The 25,122-nt window shown below is 36.1% G+C and overlaps 1 protein-coding gene across 5 annotated transcripts; it reads left to right on the top strand.

Moving 5' to 3' along the window:
* Nucleotides 1-707: 707 nt before the first annotated feature.
* tert (telomerase reverse transcriptase) lies at nucleotides 708-21,126 on the top strand. Of its 5 annotated transcripts, none has more exons than XM_088601855.1 (16): nucleotides 719-1,139; nucleotides 1,826-2,984; nucleotides 3,423-3,612; nucleotides 4,396-4,564; nucleotides 5,060-5,236; nucleotides 6,078-6,239; nucleotides 6,881-6,976; nucleotides 7,183-7,268; nucleotides 8,188-8,301; nucleotides 9,220-9,291; nucleotides 11,055-11,240; nucleotides 14,688-14,814; nucleotides 15,393-15,454; nucleotides 18,140-18,264; nucleotides 18,584-18,721; nucleotides 20,165-21,126. In XM_088601855.1, exons 1-16 carry the CDS (start codon nucleotides 906-908, stop codon nucleotides 20,266-20,268), a joined length of 3,201 nt encoding a protein of 1,066 aa, XP_088457981.1. In that variant the 5' UTR covers nucleotides 719-905; the 3' UTR covers nucleotides 20,269-21,126. The 5 variants fall into 5 exon arrangements, with proteins under 5 accessions (XP_088457986.1, XP_088457987.1, XP_088457982.1 ...); XM_088601857.1 differs by having other exon boundaries at nucleotides 1,127-1,215; XM_088601856.1 differs by lacking the exon at nucleotides 20,165-21,126 and having other exon boundaries at nucleotides 711-1,139; nucleotides 15,368-15,454; nucleotides 18,584-18,718.
* The last annotated feature ends 3,996 nt before the right edge of the window (nucleotides 21,127-25,122 follow it).

Genomic DNA, 25,122 nt, shown 5'->3' with positions numbered 1-25,122 from the left:
ACTATGAAACAGCTCAGGTGGAACCATAACTAAAAAACACCAGGCCTTCCAGTCTGAGTCTCAAATCCCTGGGTTAGGACATTAAACTAAGGAATATCGTTCGGCCACAGTGAATTCAGATGTATAGTATACGTGGTAAATTAAAATTAAAGCAAGAATTTCTTTCAAATACTTATAGTATTGACAGGAAAACAGCACAGAAATCACTCAAAGTGAAATTAACAGATACAAATAAACTTTTTAAGCACCAAAGCATTTTTTCAAGTTTTTACTGTATGTCTTATTGGTGAACTCTTTCCATAAATGATTATTGTACATGAGTACCGCAGTTTTATAAATCAAAAAGACGTTATTGTCCATAATCACTGAATTCTAGCGATGACTACTAATTTTGAATGTCAATTATCGGAAGAGCTGAATAAAAAGGTGCATTTTTTATGTCAATGCATTCGTCTGAATTGTTTTAAATGCACAAGATTTCTATTTACACATTCGGATGCATCATTATTAAGCACAAATTCTACAGTGTAGCAGCAATTTCCCCAAACTGCTGTTGCATATATTCGGAATCAGGTGAGTATACAATAAAATCAGAACGAAATCTATTTAATCGGTCTACCAAAACGTGCGCCGCTTTTGTAAGTGGTTATACGGCAGATGTCAATGTCGGTGTCTGCAGGCCTGTTCCTATGTTGACCAATTACAAGTGACTATAGAATTGCGAGGGGAAAAGATCCTGTTTTGATTGGGTTGAAAAAGAAGACAGGTATTTCTGAACTGCGGCCTCCGGAGAAGTTAGAGATTTCAGAAGGAGCAGCTTGACCAGATTTGAAGAAGCGGTGATGGATTAAGTGGATCGGTAGAGAGCAGCTGTCGATTGCAGTGTTTTGGTGCGTGGTGCTACGATGTCTAGGGAGAATATCAAGCTTTTTGACCCAGTGTTGCGTATCTTAAGATCTGTGTATTCATCTGTGCTGACATTGGAGGAATACATCGCCGGCATTCGTTTCAAAGAGGACAACAGACAGCCTCTGGTGTTAAGCACTGACAGCGCGAAATACAAAAAATTCATTACAAGCATCATTGTTTGCACTTCCGCCGACAGCAAGTCTTTGGCACAGCCCACCAGTTATGAACAGGTATTGATTGAATGAATTCTTGCGTATCCTTCAAATAAGCAGCTGCTCAATTAATGGCTTTAAGTAACTATGTACGGTATGTAAGAATTTGTTACCTGATTTAGTAGTATTTTATTTATTTAGTAGTAATTTATAGCATGCAAAGGCTGTGCAATAAATACATGATGAGAGAAAACTACATGTACGTTTAAAAAATGAAAATCACGTTTCAAACCTGTATTTGAATTTCTAAAACTGCACAAAAAAAAAGACTAGTGTTATTACTGGTCCTGCACTCATTGTGGATTAATTTCGAGAATTAGAAAAGAAATCAAGCAATCAGGTACAGCAGGTTAGTTCTCCATAGTATTATAATAAATGTATTATTTGAAGTGTCGGAGTCCTTGGGTTTAAATGGCACGAAGATTATTTCAGTTCTGTGTTACAAACTCTAAATGCACATTAACCTCACATGATAAATCATTAAGATGTGTTATCATAATATCGTTTTCTTACCAATATTGATACAATGAAACACTATTCTGGAGGGCTCAAAACAGTGTCAGTGGAAGTGCTTTTAAAGGCTTTGGAAAACAAGCGTATAGTTGTGTAGGAAACCATTTTTAATTAGTATATTATTATATATAAAAAAATCGATAGCAATTGTTTAATTTTTCTGCATTTTATTATTCCAATCCTTTTATCAGCTTTGTACACTGAAAGAACTGGTCTCCATCATTCTGAAGAAGATCATGCAGAAGAAAAAAAGAAATGTTCTGGCACATGGACTGAAGGGCGTCGGTGAAAACTGTGCTTCCGTTTTTTCTCAACAAAGTAACCACTGCACCTCTGCTATCAGCAGCGGTCCGCTGTGGGATCTCCTACTCCAAAGGATTGGAACTACTGTTATGATGCATCTCTTGGAGTCGTGTGCTCTCTTCACAACAGTAGCCCCTTCTTGTCTTTACCAGGTTGCTGGGATCCCTGTATACGATCACTTCATCACTGGGGATAATTACTCCTCATTTAAATGTGTGAGGCTTAGGTCACTGCACAACCGATTTAATGTGCTCTTGCAGCTGGCAAAATCTAAAGTAAATTTCTATAGAAACCGTAGGAAGTCGCAGAAGAGGATGAGGAAACACCAGAAAAAGCGAGGTGCCCCTGGTCCCCGCCAACACATCAGCAAAACTGACAGTGAGGGCCCTCCAACCAAGAAGGCCAAGAGAGAGCCAGGGTGCAATATTATAGAGGAGAGGAAGCAAAAGGCAAAAAAAGCCCCTGTTTCAGCTGTATTTTTCAAGGCCCAAAGCATGTTGTATTCAAGCTTCAAGTCTTCTGTCCTGAGCAAACAACCGAAAGTACAGTCCAGGGCTGATCCTGTGAAGCAGATAAACTCTAATGCAGAAGATCTTGTGAAGGACATATTTTTATGCAGAAAGGGATTTGATGGCAGGAAAAAAATCCCCAAGCGTTTCAAAAGCATGCTTGGCACATTTAGCCAGTTGCTTAAAAATCATAGAAAATGTCCATTTCACCTTTTCTTAGAAAGGACATGCCCAGAAGAACCCACAGGTCAAAACACAGTGGCAAAGGCAACCGGAAGTTTGGACTCAAAAGAGCCCAGTGATTTCCAAGGTCTTCTTTCAAAAGAAACCAAACCCACACAGGTTTATATGTTCATAAGGGAGTGCTTAAAATACATTATTCCATTTCAGCTGTGGGGTTCACAACACAATTTCAATAGATTTTTAATAAACGTTAAAAAATTAATTTCCATGGGGAAGTTTGACAGACTGTCTCTTCAGGAAGTCCTTTGGAAGATGAGAGTGCAGGACTGTGACTGGCTTAAGCTAAATAAATCTGGTAAGAAACTTTACAGTTTTCATGGCAACATTTTCTTTACTAAAATCTCCAAAAGAAATGTTAAAATGTTACTCTGGCAGTTTTATTTGTCCATTAGTATTATAGTAAAAAGAGCTAACATATAAGACTTAGGCAATACAAATACAAAAAAGTAATTCTGTTGCTAATGACTGTAGTTATGAATGAGAACCTAAAGGTATTTAACATTTTGATTAGTTCAGCACTTGTGTTACTGGAAGACTAATATGCAACTGTAATGTATGCTGAGCCTTAAAAAACATATCACTATTTACGTTCTTAGGAAACTAAAGTATTCTAATTTTGGATATTCATTAAATGTTTTCGTTGTCATTTTGATGAATTGATCCGTCATGACTGACAGCAAAACACTTGAGTGAATTTTAACATCAATGAATAACAATAACCTTCCTGCCTTAGCTTCCTGTCCTGCGACTGAGCACCGATACCGTGAGAAGATCCTTGCAAGTTTTTTAACTTGGGTTTTGGGCACCTTGGTTATTGTGCTAGTAAGGACATCGTTCTATGTCACTGAAAGCTCCTGGCAAAAAAATATGCTTATGTTCTTTAAAAAGAAGATCTGGAGAAGACTGCGGGACATGGCTATAAGGTACATTTTTTTTTCCATTATCACAGATATTGTTGGCTTACTACTTTCATTTCAGATGCTCTTTAATGTGAAAGATTTATGGATATGATGATTTATTCAAATCCAGAAAATGCAAAAGCTGTAAACTGTTTTCAGTTATTTGGAGTTGCGGAAATTGACAGAATTGTATGTTATGTAGGGTGGCACAGTGGTGCAGTGGTTAGCATTTCTGCCTCACAGTGCTGGGGACCTGGTTTCCATTCCGGACCTGGGGTGCTATCTGTGTGGAGTTTGTGTGTTTTGCTTGTGTTCATGTGGGTTTCCTCTGAGTCCTTCAGTTTTTTCCTCATTTTCTAGGAAAGCTGGCCCTGGTGTGAGTGTGTGTGTGTTTGTGGTTCTTTGTTTCTGTGTGCCCTGCGATGGACTTGTGTCCTGTCCAGGATGTAGCCTTCCTTGTGTCCGTTGCTTGCCACAAAAGGCTTCAGCTCCCCTATGACTTTGAATTGGATGAAGCAGTTAGAAAATGGATGGATGTTATAGTAGGTAGATCTTCCAACCAGAAGGAAAATGGTAAGCCTTTCATTTGGAGTTTATAGTGTATATGTGCCATATACAGAATTCTTCATTTAACTGCAGTATTAGGAAACTCCAGTAGTTTCCTAATTTCTTCCTTATAGATCTAACATAAGCCTTGTCATAATTGGGTTTAATGCGGATGTGATCCTTTACTGTATGCTCGACGTGCATTGTTTTTGTAAATCTGAACATCAATAAAAACACCATTTCAAAATGCTTCTTTAACAGCAAGCACCTGTCTCAAGGAGAATTTGTGTCTCTGAGATCAGAGGAATTTGCCAAGGCAACTGTTGCAACAGTGAGGTTTATTCCAAAAAGAAATGGCATGCGACCTATTGTCAAAATGGGAGCAGTGGTGGAACAGAAACCATACAGCAGCCAGAACAACAGAAGAAAGGTACAGTAGCGCGATAAAGTGACAGTTACTGTAACTACAGCTTTTCAGTCTCTGAGTAGAGTTTTATTTCCCTCTTGTTTCTTAAATTAGATTCACTTTTTTTAACGATTTGGAGCACCCAATTACAATATGTTTTTCGCGTCTTGGTTCACAGCTAGGAATCCTTCTGCCACGCATTTTGTTTGCTCATTCTTTGGTAGTAATTTAGTGTTTTTAATGTTCCCCCTGCCCCTTCCTTCCTGAATCCAAAGGAAGAGGCCAGACACGACAAAGAAAATGTCGAGCCCGATGCCGATTCTGTCTTTGGTCAGCCCATCGTCCACTGGGCACTCATTCCAAATTTTAATTAAAGAACATAAAACATGACAGGAGTTGGTGTAAGAAGTGGAATAGTAAAAACCTCCATTAGACGAACGCCAAACAGTTTTGATCTGTTTTGTAAGAGCTCTGAAATTGTTCTATGTTGTGTTTACAATTCTCCTCCCCTTCATCTAGTCCTTCAATATCCAGCTTCGAAACCTCTATGACATCCTCTGTGTGAATGTGACGAAGAGGCCCCACCTGCTAGGCTCCTCTGTGTTTGGTTTACAGGATATATACAGAGTTTGGGGTGATTTTGCAGCAAAAAACAAAGCTCAGAATTTGCCTGCACTTCCAAAATACTTTGTAAAGGTAGGTGTTAGTTTTCTTGTATGTGCAACTGCTTCATGATGTGAAGTTGTCTGTTTTGTAGGTTTAGTGTTTTTCAGCACATTTAAAAAAAGAAGTAGGTTCTCATTAGTTTCAGCATAAAGCGATTTAAAAGATGTGAGTAAACAAAGACTGAAAGCTGATAGCCTGTTTTTTACCAACACTTTGCATCATGATAGCGAGGCTTTCCTCTGTTTTTATAACAAATATTATTTGGTTTATAATGAAGTTCCTTTATTTGTTATTTGGTCATGTACAAATTCAAAATTATATTTTAACAATTCATGCCTGTCACAAATGCTCATTAATGTTGGAAAAGATAATCATTTTTTTAGGAATCTTAATTTGGTTTGTTATTAGAAGTGCAACAGTGATCTTAAGTAATTATTGCAATGATATCTTGAAGTAGAGTGTTGGAGCGTATTATAAACAAGAATGACGTAACATTTTGTTAACTGTTTTATCTCTCAGTGATAAAGCACTTAAAAAGTGTGCATTCATCTTGGCAAAATTACAATGTGGAGGATTGTTTTATAAGTTCTATAAATTGTGCACGCGCATACTGCATGTGTATTTTGCATCCAGATCATGCAATTAAATATACTGGAAAAATCACTGAGAGATTATTATTGTCAAAAACCCAAACATTTTGCATGACTTCCCAGACATCTTTCCGTCTCTATGAAAATAAAAATGTATTCTTCCTTTAAATTGAGCTAAAAAATTTGCTGTGTGTTTTATAATCACTCTATACGGGATGGCTCTGTATGGATTTGGAAAGCACCATCTTTTAACCCATCCTGCTTTTTGTGATCTGAATTAGGTTGATATAGCTGGTGCCTTTGACAGCCTCCCACATGAAAAACTGTTGGAAGTGGTGTCTAGTGTTCTAAAGCCTGTGATGGACCAAGAGTATTGCATCCGGCGCTATGCACAGATCTGGGCTGACTCCAATGAAGGACTGAAAAAAAATTTCAGAAGACATGTACAGTGGACACGTTTTCTAATCTACTTTGTCCTGAGTATATAGTACTTAAAGATGGTAACTTATTTTTGCTGGAGAAAAGTGGTTGAGCTGAGATGCCAGTATCTCTGAGTTCTACAAGGAAAATCTTAAAAAGTAGATAGCAGAATCCTATTCTACTGTACGTGTCTTTTGTTTTTATGACTACAGGAAGGAAGTAGTGAGAAGAATCCTTTAAACTTTACAGCGTTTTTGTTTTATCATATTGAGACCTGTCAGATTTTTTTCCTAAGTAATGGTTATTTATTATTTTTTTTCTGTTAAAGTTTAGCTGACAGATAACGCAAAACATTTAGTTTTGATTCTGCTGCTTCAGTAATTGTCATTTAATCGTTATTTAACTGTACGTTACTGTACTTTAAAAATTTTTATCTTTGTATCGCGCAGGTTCAGTTGTGAAGCAAACTTCATGTATATATTGTAAGAAGGAATTATGTTAGTGCTGCTGAATATAGTGACCAATAAAGAAATGTTCTAAGGTATTTTGTACAAAAATTCTAGTATGACTATAAGGAAGTGCTGTTCAGCTTTTTACTCTGCTATTCTTGCTGTATTGGAACATGTTTATTTAATTACTACCTTCACATCTTTACTGTCTTAAGGCCACAACGTTGGGAGACTTGTTGCCCAACATGAGATCTTTCACAGCTGTGCAGCAAAAAAAATCAAATTTGCGGAATGCAATACTGGTTGAACAGGTGAGTCTCTGGCATTCTTCTTACTGTACATTTCAGTTTTAAAATGTGGTTTTGTGGAAGACTAAACAGCCAGTGTTTAATCTGCAGGACCTACTGTCTTGTGAAAGAGATCCTACAAATTAAATGTATATTATTGCATTGTAAGATGATTAAATGCAAACTAAAATATAAGACTTGTGTTTGCTTATTGTTTTGTTTATTTGCAGGGCCTTTCAATGAATGTGTTTGGTCACGAGATGCTTACATTCTTCCAGGAAATGCTTGCAAATGTTGTCCTCAGGATTGGGAATAAGTAAGCCAAAGTACTTTCTAAATACAGTACGTATGTCTAGAGGATTTATTTCTGAAAAGATAGCTCTTTGGCTTTATTAATACAGTAATGACTGAGTGGCCATCAGTTGTCAAGCATAGTCTTGCATTAAATAATTTACTGACAAAAAAAAATCTAATACATTATTTAAAAAGGAGAGTCTTATATAACCTTACAACTACAACAACGTTTTCTCCTTTCTTTTTTGTCCAGCAGACTTTAAAAGTTATATTATTAAATGTGAGAAGTCCACTGCCTGCACATTTTTAAGTGTCTCTGGTATGGCTGTGTACAGAGATTCATGTCCAAATGTCCCAAAATAATAGGTATTCAGAACTTATGATTGGTCCACTTGGCGCTCCACTAATATTAATTTTTTCCATCTTATTAGGATGCCTTGGATTTGTTAATTCTGTCATTAAAATTTAGTCAAATCTAGCATCCTCTAAATACAAAAGATACCTGCAAATATATTGGCAAGCACAAACTAGAGAAGGAAATGACACTTACTGTAGGAAGGGTAATGATCTGCATTTTTGCTTTGAAATAATAAAGTAATCTTAAGCATGACATTAGGAAAACATAAAATCAGTGAGCACCAAAATTACGTGTATGCCCTAGCATTGCAGAAACTGCATCTAGAGTAAAGCAGGGTTCTTTGGAAGTTTCATACATTTTATCTTTGTATTAATTATGATACAAAGGTGCCCTTTAGATTACACAACACATAAAACATTCCTCTCGATCTCTTATTTAAGTTTCTTTATTTTTTCAGGTGAAATAATGTTTTGCTCTTTTCCATAAAAGTTTAATATGACTACAGTATAGTATTGTGCATGTGTTACAGCGCAGAAGCGTCTTTATGACTGAATGGAGTGATTGGCTATTCTGATGTTCCTAGAACCTACAGACAGTGCTGTGGAATCCCTCAGGGCTCCATTGTGTCCACTCTGCTGTGCAGCCTGTGTTATGGAGACATGGAGAATAGGATTCTTGGGGACTTGAAGGAAAATGGGTAAAGAGCAGCTGTTTACTATTAGGTTTACTGTTGAAAAGTTTGTTAAATCTAAAGTCAACTGTAGTAAAACCTGTGGAAATAAATTTGAGGGTGAAATATAACGGCATTATGTAATCTGTAGGAAACCATGCTAGTATGAAATGATGTGGAAATGTACTGTGGTAAATGCAGAGGTTTCTTTAGTTGTCTTCTTCTTTTATCCTTTAAACTGTAAGGAACATACTGTATACCATTAGAAAAAGTAGAGATTTGGGGTGTATGTAAAGTTGGTTTTACCACTTGCTGTTATTTTCCAAGTAAGAAATAAATTGCCAGAAGAACACACTTTTAGGTAGAGTGGCCATTTTGTTCTGTCTTGCCATCACTACTTGCATAATTTAAAATGATAGGTTCTGAGATAGCTGATGCTGTATTGCAATGTCTCAATGCTTGCTTTTCAAAGAACTGAAGCCCTGAATTCAAGGACTTTAATTATATTTAGTGGCTGTGCTATCAAGACATGAAAGACATTATCAGAGAATACCAAGCCTGTTTCAAACATAGGCCTCAGTTAAGGGAAGCCTTTACATTTGTGTTTGTATAGATGGACATTGTCCAAGATCCTCCTCATTCCAAGTTGGATTATCTCCAAAAGGCATTTCTGGCTTTTGTTTGAAGTACATTTTATAGGTTCTGCTCAAATAAAACTCTAAGAGGGAATTGTTTTTCTTGGATTGTGTTGGTTATGGCAGTGGAAGGCAATTGGCAGAAGCAATTTTCGAGGGCTTAACAACATCAATCACCTCTGACCAGCAGGTGGCTCTGTAGACCTGTTCTTGGATTAAAGATCTGCTTAGGGGGAAGAACTAGGTGATGGCTCTTTATTTGACTTTTTCAGTTCTATTTATGGGCTGGCTTTGTTTTTGCTCTTTCCAGGTGTTTGCTGAGATTGGTTGATGATTTTTTGCTCATCACTCCCCACTTGTCCAAAGCACAGATGTTTCTCAGGTATTACTTTTCTTCACGATGGAGGTGTCTATGACGGACACGGTGGACTAACCAAGAGAAACATTTTAATATAACAAGCTAAACACTTGATCAAAATGCTATTTAGAATCCAATAGGTTTAGTGTTTCAATCTTTAATTTCAATTAAGCTGATTTTTCATGACATTGAAGAGCTTTATTTTGTGGCACATATAGTAAAATTACCTAGCAGTATGATGTTAAATTGGTGTAATGTGATGATACTTTGACACATTACAGGATTTCATATCCTACATAAATGTACAGAAAATATGAAGACCTAATTATTAGTGCAGTAAGATTATAAATCCTGTTCTACACTTTAGTTATAGTTGTTTAAGTCATAACCCCGTGTGCTTTGTATAATCAAGTTCTACATAAAGGGGTAAAATATCTGGACCACCTTTGTTCAAATTTTGCCAATGGTTCTAAAGAAAACTTGCTCATAGGCAGCTGTTTTAACCAAAAGTAACTGCCATGTTGGAGGGGATATGAAGAGATGTCCACCCAGCCACCACCACCAGTCTTTTATGAACCCCCATCCAAATCGCACTACATGAACCTGGGAACATGTCCTCAGAACATGAGTTAGTGTCCAATGGAATCCCTCATTTCAATAAAACCTGTGTCAGCTCTCTTAAACTGGACATGTCTGGTTTTCACTTATCAATGTCGAGAGATTAAGCTTTTCAAAAACACCCTTTCTTTTGCATTAAGGGCTGTATTTAATTTTCTATTAATTTCCCATACAGATTGTAAAAACAAATGTCCTTTTCAAAAGCATACTGTCCTAAACGGAAGCCAAATTTCTATTAAACAGGCACTGCAGCACTATTTTTTATATTTTGTGGTTAGAATTGGCATTGATGAGTGCACTTAAAACCACAATGAAAGTAAACTGTACACAGTAATGTGTAAAACCTCAAATTAAAATCACAAAACAAAATCCAGTTATGCACAATACCACCATATTGCTGTCATTGTCTGTGATTTAGAACGAGGCAACGAAACTTCTGGTCACATGAAGCGACCCTATTACTTTGTAAGCCAGCAGGCTTTTGAGTTCAGTTTTAATCCAATAAAAATATTTTTTGGGACTTTGAAATGGTTTTGCCAAAAAATACTACTTGTTAACTCTGCATGCAGATCACATTGGAACATTTCTGCAGTGAAATGTCTGCTGCACAACCTCTACTTATTCGCTCCTTCATTGTATTACATTGGTCATTACAGTGACTAGGGCTGCTTCAGAACACAATTCTCACAAACCCTATCTTGCCCATTGAGAGACCAGCTTTTACAACAACATGCCAACCTGCAGTACTTATTCAAAGTTCATGATTTTGTGTGCAATTTGGAATTTTTAGCATTTTGCGATGCCGTTGATTAATCTCTGCTCTGAGAAATTGGGATCTCAGTTCCCTTTAAGAGGGCTCTAAGTTTACTTATTGATTTTAACTGCTAACATACCAAAAACTCACTCATATGTGGTATATAGCGGTAAAAGCGAGAGACTGGTAAAACAACAAAGTAACAGTGATAGGGGATCACATTTGGATGCTGTTGCATTCTGAAAAAGAATAACCAAAATGGTCTAGTTATAGTTGAGGAACCTTGAAATATGTTTTTCCTTCTTTGGTTAAACACTGAACAAGGGGTGTCTTTCAGAGAACTGAATAAGCAGTGAATTGATTTCCAGTTTTTATGAATATAGTTAGTAACTTTGTTGCATCCTTTTTGTCTCAGAATTCTGGCAGCCGGGATCCCTGAATATGGCTGCGTCATTAACCCTCAGAAGATCGTGGCTAATTTCCCCATCGATAACATCCTGAACTGCTCTGGGGCCCTACAGCTGCCATTAGAGTGCTTGTTCCCCTGGTGTGGCCTTCTGCTGGATACCCATTCACTTGATATCTTCTGTGACTATGGAAGGTAGGGAAAGTAAGATGCATCAAGGGTACTGCTAGCTGTGCAAAGGGCATCACGTCATTGTAATGACAAACCTTTCTCTGAAATGACTAGCCCACAGATCAGCTGAGAACACTTTACAACATAGTGACAATTGCAGAAGACAAAGTAGCAAACAGAGTGATGTTCTATTCGATTTTAGACTGTAAGTCGTGTGTATGAAAGAGATAATTCTACTTTTTTTTTTTTAAACTGTTCCCTGTCCTTTGTCCTTTAATCTTTGTGAGATGTGTGTGATAATGCTAAATTTAATATGCTGTATAAAACTTTATGACCACTGCAGATGTTGGCATGATGTATGAGTTCATAGATTACAAACCTATTCTAAAAGGATACTGTGTTGCCCATCAAGTCTCTGTGTAGTGTTAAGGGTAAATCAAACAGCTGATCTATAATGTATGTTTGTATTTTGAGGAATTAAGACCTTGATTGTACACTGTCCAACATCTACGATGTATTAGGTTCGTGTGGGCATAGAGGCTGCACTCATTTATTATAGGTGATTATACTGTATTGAACTGTTAAGCACATGAATTGGTATACACAGGCTGCTATAGTGCTGTGTGATTGACAAACCATTTGGATATTTTGTTGAATATGTCAGATTCCTGCAGTAGCCTGTTTCCAGATAAGGGCAGTGCTGGGTTTAAAAACCCACTATGGTGATGAGCATGTACCCTGTCACAGTGGACTGGAACTATACAAACACTTGCTGAGTTACACCATAACCCTAACCCTAACCCTTAGCATAACCTATCCACCACCACTGCCTTAAACACAAAAGAGTACCTAAAGCACATATTATAACGTAAACGTAATTATAATTATAACGTAAACCCTGACGTACTGTATAACAGGGACCACCTGTAGCACACTGATCTTTATTTGGGCTTTATTTAGTTTCTGGTACAGTTACTAGGAAAGAAATGTTGACTGTATCGCGGCTATCAGAATTTAAATTTAAATTTAATGAAAAAACATTAAGTGAAGTACAGACTTCACAACTAAGATATTATTTGTATTGCAGTTCTGTTTAAAGCTATCAGGAATGTATGTCAAAGAGATGATGTGGTTATTGTGTAACCAAATTTGAGCATTGTCACTTTACGACTGGTTTATCACTTAACAAGCTATACCGAAATTATGGTAACGTAAGATAATGGTAAGGTACTTTGTATTTCTCCTTTGCTGTTTTTAATTTTTAGTTCTCAAAACAGTATTCCAGTATTGGAATGGTATTAACCCGGATTCTTGCCTCTACATTTAGATCCTCCCAGGAATACATTTTTAAATGCGGACTGTTAACAGTCATTGCTCATTTCGAAAGTCCATGCCTGCCAGCACTCATGTCGGAAGTCCATGCCTTCCCTTGACATTGTGCTACATTTATGTGCATGGCAGCTCAAGATTTGTGCAAGTGGACACTCTACTCAAAGCGCTTTTCAGGTAATGGGCATTTCCCTCAACCACCACCAGTGTGCAGCCCCACCTGGATGATGTGACGGCAGCCATAGTGCACCGAAACTCTCACCACACATCAGCTATCAGTGGGGAGGAGAACAGAGTGTTGAAGCCAATTCATAGATGGGGATTTTGAAAATGTTAGTAAAGTCTCTACCTTTAGTTGTATAGTCACAATTGCAGTTATATTGATGTAGGTAAGGCAGATGGGCAGATGTAAGAAAGACAGATTTAAATATTGAAAATGTAAGTTTCAGAATAACCAAAACAAGAATTCTTGTGTGTTAATAAATTTAAAAGATTATTATTAAACCTTTTTGTGATATCTGGTCTGTCGTAATAGGAAACTGCACGGTGAGACAAGTATTCCTGAGCTATTGCTATCTATAATAAACAGTGTTTATTAGTTTCCAGAAAGAGTAGTAATATTTAATATACTTAAAACAGTAATGATTAAATTGTTTTTATTTATTTTCTGTGAAATATCTTTGCTTAATTACCAAATTAAACGGCTTCTAAGAAATGTTCAAACATTATCATAGCCAGTGTGGATTATCGCAATAATTTATTGTCTTTTATACCTGCCATAAAAAATAACTTAACCTTTTGTCTCAAAGTATCTGATTTTTTTTTCTATTCATGGTACTTTACATCAAGATAACTGTGTTGTCACCTGCCAGTTCCTACTTCTTAATGAAGAGAAAACTGCATTTGTATACTCAGATTGTTTATGTTCAGGTGATATTTAAGAGGTTTTAGTAGAAAAACAACCAATTGAGTAAATCTTGATGCTTGGAGTAATAACCCAACATAACCAGAAACAATGAAGTATTACATTTCTTTTTAAAACCTGTACAAAAGAACTTATGGCATCTGTTGTCCAAAGGGAAGGTTTGTTATTTAAAGGCAATGGTACAGTATGTTTTGCAACCTCCTCTCTTTGGCAAACCAATAATGTTGAATTGCATAAGCTGACTACAAGAGAAAGAGTAACACTAACTAATAAGTATTTTATTTTTTTTCTTTGCATTGAAAGAGTTGCCTACTGTACCTTGTTGGTGTCATATGTGCACATATTTATACTTTCTGTGAAGTAGGGATTTGTATTTGCCTGGATATTAAAGTTAAATTTACACTGTTTTCTTATATAAATCCTGACACTATTGCTTGGATTTAATTACTTTGTTTCTGCTGATGTGTAGGAGTTGGTGAATTATTTTTATTTTTTCCTCGAGTGCTATTAATTTGACTCAATATTAACTACATACTCTTTAAGGGATGGCCATTTGTCACTTTGTCACATGCAGAAATCAAACACTTTTATGTCTGACATACCACATTACTTTTCTTTGAGAAATGTGACAGGTGCATTTTCATAAAGATCACTAAATTCTTACAGATGCTAGTTTGTACCCAATTTATATGGTTAACACTGTAGATATCCTGAAGGTTGTCTTTTGTTTTTGATTCTGGATAAGATTTCATTATCATTCATAAATACCTCTGAACACATGGATAACATTTTGTAACCATCTTCACACTTTGGTTTATGAATAGAACAGTATGTTCATTAGTAACTTATTCACTGACCTCAGACTAGGTCATTATTCCCTTTATGCTTGACTGAAGTTGCTCAGGTGTTAGGTTCTATGTTAATTTCAGTCCTGTTACCATGATCTTTACTTTCCCTATGGGAATCCACAGCATAGAAAATGGATTGGATCAGCAGTTTGTATACAACAGAACATTAGGTCATCTGATCTAAGACATATTAGTTCCTTTTGTGTAATAGAGAGGCTTATCTATTAGGAATGCTTTGGTATCCAGATAATTATTAAGCATATGTCACCTTTTTGAGTAATTCAATCACTCGTCCACAAAGAGTAAGACTTCATACTGGAGAAATTATACAACTAAAATATTATTCTTTGGTATTTTTTCATCTATTAGTTATGCTGGAGTGTCCATTCGCTACAGTTTGACCCTTGGTTCAACGTCTCAGCCTGGGCAGCACATGAGGAAGAAACTTTTGTCAGTTCTGAAACTCAAGTGTCATGCCATCTTCCTCGACTTGAAGGTATGATTTAAAAAAAAAGATAATGGAATACTGGTTTTCATGGCTCTCTTGTTTTAAATTCGCCCATTTGTGATACTGACAGAAGTGTACACATACATCTCTGATTCAATTTCTCGGATAAGTCAAAATAAATAAGACCATTCTGTCATTACCCGTCTTCAAAATCATTGCTTTTTCCATTATTGAAAATGAAATCCCAAAACCATGTGAAGTTCCTTTTTCTATTTGAAGTTTTCCTCTATCCAACATATTCAGCTTTAGATTCTGCAAGGTATAACTACAGTATAGAAATCCTTTAATAAAAAAGATAATATAGCATAGAATTTTCTCAGGTCGTCTAGAAGCAAATTTCTTTTTACGTACATTTTATTTAAAATTATATAATAATTCCATTTATATAACCTGCATGTATTTAATATATTGTCAGACTTTTAAGAATTAGTTCTAGTTTTGGTGTATAAAGGACAGAAAACTTACATCGTATTTTATAGTATTCTTCTACTTTGGCTTTAAGGTAGCATACCTGTTACCTGTGTTATTCTTTTCACCTCAGTTGTATTGTATGTCTTTCACTACAGATCAACAGTCAACAGGCAGTGTACCTCAACATTTACAAAATACTCCTTCTTCAAGCATACAGGTAGGAGAGATTTAATTTCACTGTTTTTGTTTCCCTAAAATGCATACTGGATGTGATATGTAATGAAAACAACACCCAAATCTTCTGCTATGCATAACTTAATGCAGTCTGCCTTTGAAACTGCTAGGAATTAATGACAAATCAGTAATTGTAAGTAGGATTGTGTATTCCTATTTTACTGCCTTTCCAGAATATTTACAGATGTCTTAAGTGAAGTATGAAATGTTATGTTATTCTGTACAAAAATAACCTTTTCACTAAGACAGTGAGTAAAGTAAGCATAGTGTTGATACTAATTGGAATATATTGTAATCTAAGGGTTAAGGATTATAAATGCAACGTCAAAAGATTACTGCAAAATGACTGATGATTTCTAGAGTAAAGGCTTTTGATTTCCTGGTGTACTGTATGTTCATTTGACAGTAAAATGGTTATTACTTACAAGAAAGCCATCAAGTGCCAATGTACTGTGGACTTTAACCTCAGTAGTTAGAAAATAGTATGGAAGGGAAATATTGATTAAACTGAGATTGATGTTTAACAAGTAGGCATTTGTAGACCCATGAGGTTTCTTGCAATTCTTAAGTTAATGATTCAAGTAGTCTCCAAGGACAAACAGTATAAAGAGACCATTTAAATTACATACTCAGCTTTATCAGCTGAACTGACACAGACTTTAGAGGGAATGCCTGTCAGCATTTTATGTAACTGCTTGATAAAAGTATCATGAAAAAACAGCAGGAGATCTCAAGGAGGAACATTATACTTTACTGTTCTGAATGGTGAAGCAATACAGTATGAACCAAGTAATAAAATCTTACACTTGTATATGGAATATACTGTACACTTGTACACTTATGTGAGTGTGTTATTTGCGACTTTAGCTGTTTAATGGGAAATGTGGTGAAAAAAAAACAACCAAAAGTTCAGAACAAATCAGGGTCATTGTTTAAGTACTGTGTACTCCAGAAGTTCTTGGTAATTTCCCAGTCTGTGTTTTGTTATTCCATATCGCCTATCTGAGTCACACAACGGTCCTTTTCATACATAGCATTCTTTGTACTGATGTTTTTAGTATCCAGGCATCTGTGGATACACTAAAAAGTTCTGTGGTGAAATACAACTGGACTATTAATAATATGTCAAATGTGGTCTCGGATCACTAGCTGGAATGATTCAACATTCATGAGTTTAGTCACAGGTCCCCGGTTCATCATTGTTAAATACTGCATGTACAGTAGCTACCCTTAACTAGGGGGATAGGTAATGGTGATGTCCATGGGAGAACCACAGCAGCTCATTGGGCAGAGTTCATTCTGGTTTCTGTACAGTGAAGTGGATGAGAGACCATGTGACTCCCACCCTGTATGGGATACACGTCCATAACAAACTAGGGCAATAGGTGTATAGAAATATATATTGCAAGCTGACTTCTTTATATGATTCACGAGGTTGTACTGAGGAGACTTATTTTTGAGCTGGACAGTTTCATTACTGAGGTGTTTTGGAACAAACAGTAGAGTTGCTATATTGTAACCTAATAGCTCCACTTGATATGGATTGATTTTTTTTCACATTAGAGTTTTCCATAAAGATCATACTATACATGTAGGTTTGCCTGTCAAAATGTATCATGATGAAGTGTATCTGTGAAAAGTGAAGCTTTGTTTGTTTCCCTTTATAATTCAGGATTACGGTTCATTTTATACACAGAATACACAGCTGTTCTAAAATAACATTTAATTAATTTAAAGTATTTACAAAATGCAGACTAAATTGTGTACAGTGTGTCTTCGTGATGCACATGCACAAAATGCTCTTCACTTTCATGAGATGGAAAAACAGATTTAATGAATCCGGCTTGGTGTCTTGTACCAAGCTACAGCAAGTGTAAATTCAGCATGCCGAAAAAAACGAGGCTCTTCCATGGCTTGGGGTCATGTGGAACCTCCTGGGGAATGCATTTGCAATATGCTTTAAGCAGTTTTTTCTGTCATCTTTTCTAGCATCTTAAAAAACAGTGAGTAAGACTTTAAGCATGAAATCCAGGAAGAAAAGAATTTACAGAGTCAGAAGCCATTGGTGGATCAGTAACAACCATAAGAAGTGCAGTGTGTTTTTAAGCTTTCACCGCCTGTTCTTACATTTTTGTGACGAAGGACAAAAGACACGTAAACATATCTTTTAATCTTCCCCATTATGTTGTTTTAATATCATTGAACACTGCTTTGTTTTGACTTTCGAGACCTTTCACAATATCCTACTTGGTTTTCTTCCAATTATAACCTTATAAAATAATGGCATTGATCATTTCAAATATTTTCAGTTCTTATAAGCATATTTGAGATTTGTGACTGACTTGTAGTGTTTTCTCTTGGTTCAGTCTAGGAAAAATAATTGCAATGCAGTTCACAGTATCCATTCAAGAACTGATATAATGAATTTTAAAAAATCCTTACGATAAATAACTAAAGTGGGAATAAATTGACCATTTTAGAGGTCCTCCATAGCTCCTTTAGCTGTTAGGATTGTATAGAAATCAGACTAGTGTTTCTCTTTACTGAAGCATTTTAGAAATTCACTTTAAAATTCCGTAATGTAAGCAGTGCAATGAAGAATGAAAGTAATGGTGATTAATTGTGATTTCTTTTTTGTGCTTGACTAACACAGATACTGTTTTGATAGGTTCCATGCCTGTGTGATAAACTTGCCATTCGGACAGAAGGTCCACAACAATCCCACTTTCTTCTTGACGGTCATCTCCGAAATGGCAGCTTATAGCTACTCAATTATAAGACAAAGGAACAAAGGTGAATATCATTCCTGTGTTCCCATGCAGGTATTTTCCTTCTGTACTTTTGTGCCAGCCTTTCCAAAATGTTTGTGTCATGTTTCATTCTAAAATCCGTAGTATAATGTGGTACTGAAATATGGGTAATGCACTTTAGCTCCTCATACAGTAGTTAATAATTCTAGGAACTACATTATAAAGTTCTCTGCCACTTGGTGGCATTGTAGATCATTATTGTGCAAGGTTAGGCACATCCATGTATAGGTTTATAGTGGAAAGTTACAAAAGTACTAAAAGTACATTTTGTAGAAATGTGTTTTTGCTTTATTTTTTAACAGAAACCCAGTTTGGTATGAAAAATGCATCCGGCCTCCTGCCTTTTGAAGCCGTGCAGCTGCTGTGCTACAGTGCTTTTCTTGTGAAGCTGTCAACACACAGATGCACTTACAAATGCCTTCTTGGAAACCTAAAGACATGTAGGTATCTGCACAAGTAACCAGAGCAGCAGCTCTCACTTATTTGCTAATTACAGCAAAAAGTACTTGTAACAATTACGATCCTTGCATAACAGGTGTCAAATTCAGCCAAGGTGTTCACACCTGGAAACCTAGTAGTAACTTTAATCCTGGTGTAATTTCTGTATCTAAAATCCTTAACTGATATGTATTCTAACCCAGCACCTACAGTATGTTGAAAGAGAGATCACATTTCCAGTGGGACATGATCACATTATAAAGTGGCAATGTTGGATGGTAAGTGGATACCTTTTAGCCAGAGATTCACATCTTTAAAAAGGAAATATCTAGGGATCATAAGAGGCATAAGCGGTAAAGGTGTCCTCTATTGTAGGTACAATTCTATGATCCAGACGTAGTGTTGCAGTTTTGAACCATGGTCCTGTCATTAGCTGACTGTGACCAGGATTCTCCCAGTGCGAGCACACAGTTGGCTCAGTAAACTGTAAGGAATAACCTTGGTCTAACATGGCTTGAAAATAAGCACTTGAAATCACTGATACTCAGTTTAAAATGAGGAATTGCCTGAATACATAAAAATATTAACAGTTCTGAATGCCAATGTAAGACGTCTGTCAATGTTTTTCTAAGTACTAAAGAATAACATTAACCTGTCCCATTCTGATGTTACATTAGTATGCACTGTCATATTTTATCCTAACAGACATCTGTGCTGTGTTTAATTGACTTTGTTTTTTAGTAAGATCATGATTTTATTCCTTTTAGATATTGATTATGACCCCTGCAATTTCAGGATAGCATTTATATTAGCATCAGAACAGCAACATACAAGAGGGGAACATTCTGCCTATCGTGTTCATTTTGTTTTATTTCTCTGTAGTCGTATAGCATGTACTGACTAATGATAAAAACACTACACATATGAAATCCCCTTGAAAACCTGCCAACCAGAAAGTTGGAGTTGCATTTGTGCGTTTGGGAGATGTGAGGAAACATAAGTACCTAGAAAAAAAAGAGAGTGTGAAAAGAACACGCAAACTCTAGACATCAAGGTGCCCCAAGCTGAAACTGAAACCAGGACTCTGGAACTGTGACATAGTAGAGTTAACTGCTATTTCTATCACAGACTGAACAGCTTGTACAGTTTATATGAAGTTTAAAAAGAAACATTTCCCCTACAGTTTAGTTTTTTCATTCTGCTTTGTCCAACACGATCAAAAAACTTGAAATATCCATTATCAGGAAGCTATATTTCCTAGTAATATAGGAAGGCAAAGACTGAGAGTCCATAGCTTCTCGCTCAATTTCAAACGCTGAATGCCCTCCTCTCATTTGGAAACGTCCTTATGTTTTTATTTATTTATTTTTGTTTGTTTCATTACACTGTTGAGTACAGTTGCTGGATTTCACCAGTACATTCATCATTGATATCTCTCTCTGTAGGTAAGAGGCGGCTCGAGAGAAAGCTCCCAATGGACACTTTGTGCCTAATCAGGCATGTGACTGATCCTCCATTGCCCCAGGACTTCACAGCCATGACAAGTTAGAAACAGTGTGTTCAGGCTAGAAGAAATCCTACAGTATAACTGGCTGGTCTCCATCGGCACTTGTAGTACAAGGTACACACCTGCAAGTTTCTGCTGGGATCCAGCATGTTCTGGACACTTGAAAACGTAAGAGTCTTGGAGGGGAGATGTCTTAAAAACGGAAAATAAATCTGAGAATGGTTTGATGTCAGGGTTTATATTACAAAAACAAATTATATAAAGTGAAGCTTTCATATTAGCACACACAGTAGGCTACTGTAAAGATGTGTTCATATTAGGTTTGAAATGCTGTTACAGCATAGGAAAACCATTTTTTAAGAGACTTTAAGCTGTAGATTGTACATTGGTTTATTAATTGTTTATAGTACAGAAAAGCTAATGTTCTACCCTTTTTCTAAAACATACCTCCTCCAGCACCACAAATTTTTGTTGTTGTTTTTCCAAGCCAGCCTAATGTGGAATGTGTCTTTCCCTTTGTAGAGAAACAGCTGTGACAATTTTTCTGTCCTCCTTTGTGAGGGGCAAAATACTTGCTTGGCTTTGTGTCTTCAGCTTTATACATTCCTTATTCTGCCTGGGATGTGTATTTTAGTTCTGTTCTATGAACATTTAATATTCAGACATTTTCAAGGTTTAAAACCTTAATAAGAAAAAAAAAACCCTTAACTGCTGAGTTTTAAAAAAATGGTCGATTAACTGACTCGTAAAAAATGTGACTTAAATTGTATAATACATACTACATTTGTATAAAAACCAGTGTTAATTGAACAGTATTTACCATTTTAATGCACATGGACTATTAGCACTTTAAAGAGTTTAGGTGCTTTACATTTCCAATTAAAATGCAGACTTTAAAAAGCAGTGTCTGTGGTCTGGTGTATCACGCTTTAAAAAAAACAATTAATGTGCTATCGGGTGAATTTGGTACTCATTTTTGAGTGTCTTGAACTTCCTTTCATGCTTCAGTTTTTTGTTTCTGAGGTTACATTACACTGTTAATGTACATCTGCCCCTTGGCTTACAGAAAACCAGTTAAGTTAAAAAACTTTTCTAAACATTTTCTAAACAAAAAACATTTCCAAATGTGTCTGAATGTCATTAATTCATATGTAAGACCTAAAAGTTCTGGCAGTGTGGCTGAAGACAAGAGAAAAAATGAAAATATACTTTTTTCACGTTGCAACTACAGTTTTGAGATTAATTGTCTTCTGCAGGTAGACTTCTACAGAAGCGGAGAAATCCAGTTATTTCAGACAGCTGCCAATGTTTTCATTCAAATGTGAAATGTGTAAATTTTCCATAACTAAATTTTCAAGTCTTTAATGTTCAACATAAAACCAAGCCAACATTCTAACTCAGAACTTGCTACTTTTGTTGAAGGCAGTTATTAAAATTGTACAGCACATTACAATTAATTTCGCCTGGCAAGGCTAAAAGTTTTTTCTCTGGCTTGGTAGCTATTGTTTAATAGCAAATGGGCCTTCAGGTAGCAAGAGTTGAAATGTTAATGTGCCTTCTTGACAATGAAGAGCTTGTAATGGAATTTAGACTTGAACTCCATGTTTGTTTGATTAGGATTCAACATTTCTTACTCATTTCATTCCAATTGCTCGTGACAACCTTCTGATTCTGTGCTATTTTTAGAAAAAAATATATTCTTATTTCCCACTGCTTAACTTATCTTTAGTTGGGTCAGCTCTTTTCTGTATAGTCTTTTAAAGGTGTTGTAAAAACTTTCCTGATAACCATATCTGTACTTCAGCGGATTAAGAGTTCCAGGTCTCCCATTGTTCTGGTATGGTCCTGCATACTGTACTGGGAGAGACTCAACCTTCAAAACTGATGTAGCAGTTTTAAGAGGTTTGGTCTTTTGGGCCCTGAATTCACACTGTGCAATGCAGATGACATCTTGTTGAATGTTTTGTTTTTCCATAACATTATCATGTAGAGTGCAGTGCGAGACAGATGTGTTCCACTTACAGTTTTGATGTTGTATTGGTTTTATTTCTCTTGGGCTCACCCTTAGTATCATTTCTTCTGCTCAGCTTTATAGTAGTTTTGTAGTGAAGGTAATTAACTTCATGAGTTGCTTTATACTAGTAGGACACAGCATCTTTGGTGATTTATAAAATCCCATCTGAGGTTTTAATTAATGTGTCTGTATGTGACATTTTGTGTCGTTTTGCTACATTACGCAGAAAAGTACGAGTCATACTTGTTGTTACGTTTTAGTCTTCCACTTCATTTTAATAACATTGTAGTGTTTGTGGCCATTTTTTGTCTTCCTCCTTTTTGTTGCTATGTATCGTACATTAAAAACAGGTATTTCTTTTGTGTTGTTGTAGATCAGATTTTGGGGGGAAATGACTTAAGACAACTTTACAGGCTACCTGACAGTTTTATTGCCCTTTTCATTACAGTGAGGTGAGGCAGAGAGAGTAAATGCAAAAGAGGGATGAATGTTATCTAAGCTGATTATTATAAATTTGTGATTACTGTTAATCAAAAACTGTTAAAGTTGTGATTATATTTTCATTTCATTAACATTTTAATTATTAATATAAAATTAATTTAATATAAAATAAGGGAAGGTTAATTGTGTCTTTTAGCAATACATGCTATGAGGAACAGCAGGATAATGGCATACCAGCCAATGATGGTGGGAGACATTTCACTCTTCAATGTTGTGTGGCTGTAGGAGTGTGGTGTGCTGGGTGGAACCCAGTATTTCACTGTGCAGTATTGAGAGCAGTAGTGGGAGATAGTCCAGTTCCTCTGTGTAGCATGTTTTGCTGCTATCTCCTGCTTCAACAGGAAGATATTGTTACAATTGGGGGTTAAATAGTGAATTTCAGAAAATGACCAAGAATATTGTATATCCAAGAGGATCTATATCAATAGAGTACCAACAACAGTTAAAACTCTCTCTCTGTAAAACGGGATGCTACAAAGTTAACAGTAAACATAAAAAGAATTTTCCCTATTCTAAAAATGCATCCACTAACCAGGAGAGGCCATTTTTAACTGGAGAATTCTAAATAGTAAACTCTCTTAACATGGTTCAAATACTTAACTCCAGTCTGGTTTTTATGGATGATCTGGATAAGGAGTTCTTTCCTGGCACTTTCTCTCTTTACTCCTCTCGTCTCTCCTTTGTATCTTTTTGTCTTTTCCCATGTCCTCTCCTCTCTCTGTACTCATCTGTTTTCTGCTGCGTTCCTGGACTGTTGATTGACACTTAATTATTTACCCAGAGCTTAATTAACCAAGCTAAAGCAGATATCCCCTTGATCAGTATGTCTCACGCCTAGCACAACTAAGTAAACAGTATATAGTAGTTCTTTCCCTGCTTTGAAGCTCCAGGAACTTCAAATATTTACCGTAGCTACAGTAGGTGTTGACCATTGTGTATAGATTCTAAAAGAAACTTTAATACACATAGGTTTCCAAGAACTATAACAAGATGTTGTTCCTTCTACTGCGGTCTGGATATTTTACAAAAGTATTTTGTCTCCCTAACCCACAGGGAGCCAGGTGACACAGTGCTGCCAAAGATTCTAAGAATCCTGTGCTTTTGTTTCTCCTCACTCTGGTTTTTCTTGCACCTTTTTGTAATCAACATTTTTTATTAAAAACACATGGAAACGTATATACAAAAACACATACTAAATCCCACATTCTGGTGACCCTTAAGGTGTAATAAGATTGGGTAAAAACTACACAATATGGTGAACATGAAGGATCAGCCCCAATCAACAACAGGGGTGTAAACACAGTGAAATATTTTAAAAAGCACATGCAGTATATACATGCATGGCTGATCTAAGATACTTTAGATACAATGAAATAAGAAGTAGGCAGGGAATAGAATTCTCTGAATTCCTAGAATATATGAAATATTGACCGTTACAGACATTTCTTGTTTTCATTTAAATGTACTTGCATTTTATTTTTACAAGATAATGGTTCTTGTTTTTACAGCACTAGCCTGTAGATTTATCACCGCTGTACAATGTAATCTGGCTATTGACACAACTCTAATGAACAGCAAAAGCTGAGGTTCAGTTAATGCGGAGTTGTGGTTCAAGCTTAACAAGCATATACAGTAGTAGGCATATTAACTGATGTTAAATGACCACAGCCAGTACATATTTTTTTAAAACCAGGAATATAAATAAAAATAGCTGAAATACAGTACATAGTGAACACATTATATGGTGGAAACTGAGGGGGTGCTTCGTGGGTCTCCTAAGCACTCTTTTAGCTGGCAGGACATAACATGAGAAGCACTGGTTTATTTATTAATGTTGCTTTCCTACCGGGTGTTATTTTATGAAGTGTGCTGATGAAAGACAGGTCTAGTTCTAAGGATCAAGCTTGTTTATTTTTTTTTAAGTGCAAGTCTAAAATTAACTTCCACATAAACCCAGCACTCCACCAGAGTGTTCCTTTTACATCAACCAAGCAAGAACACTAGAAACAGATTACAGTACTTTTCTCTATTATCCTTTTGAACGGGGAGGATTTAATATTGTTTTCTCTGCATACAAACAAGTGGTGCAATATGTGATCAAAGCAATTTGTATTGGATTCTCAAAGCTAAGCGTATGAAAACAGCAATTGTGATACAGCATAACTTATTGTCTCACTGCTAAAATTATACTTATAACTCAACACAGTCCTTTAATGTTTTTCCTGATTGCATCTACCATCAGTGTCCATTATGCACTAGCATACTTTACAAAAGGCTTTAAAAGGTTCTCCAAGCTCTTTTGTCATAAACTGCTATGAATTGAGCCAGTTGCTACCCCCTGTATCCACTTTTTGCATATCTGACAGATTCTGGAAACATGC

The sequence above is a fragment of the Lepisosteus platostomus genome, chromosome 12 (assembly GCF_059453375.1).
Source record: "Lepisosteus platostomus isolate fLepPlt1 chromosome 12, fLepPlt1.hap1, whole genome shotgun sequence".
Lineage (NCBI taxonomy): Eukaryota > Metazoa > Chordata > Actinopteri > Semionotiformes > Lepisosteidae > Lepisosteus > Lepisosteus platostomus.
Note: the sequence above shows the minus strand (reverse complement) of the source record. Positions and strands in the feature narration are given on the sequence as shown.

Bases quoted from the DNA above. Each gene is read 5' to 3' on its own strand.
- tert (XM_088601855.1), top strand. From the start codon at position 906: ATGTCTAGGGAGAATATCAAGCTTTTTGACCCAGTGTTGCGTATCTTA. The intron at 4,565-5,059 runs GTACAGTAGCGC...CCCTTCATCTAG, and splicing joins GCCAGAACAACAGAAGAAAG to TCCTTCAATATCCAGCTTCG. The intron at 9,292-11,054 runs GTATTACTTTTC...TTTTTGTCTCAG, and splicing joins AAAGCACAGATGTTTCTCAG to AATTCTGGCAGCCGGGATCC.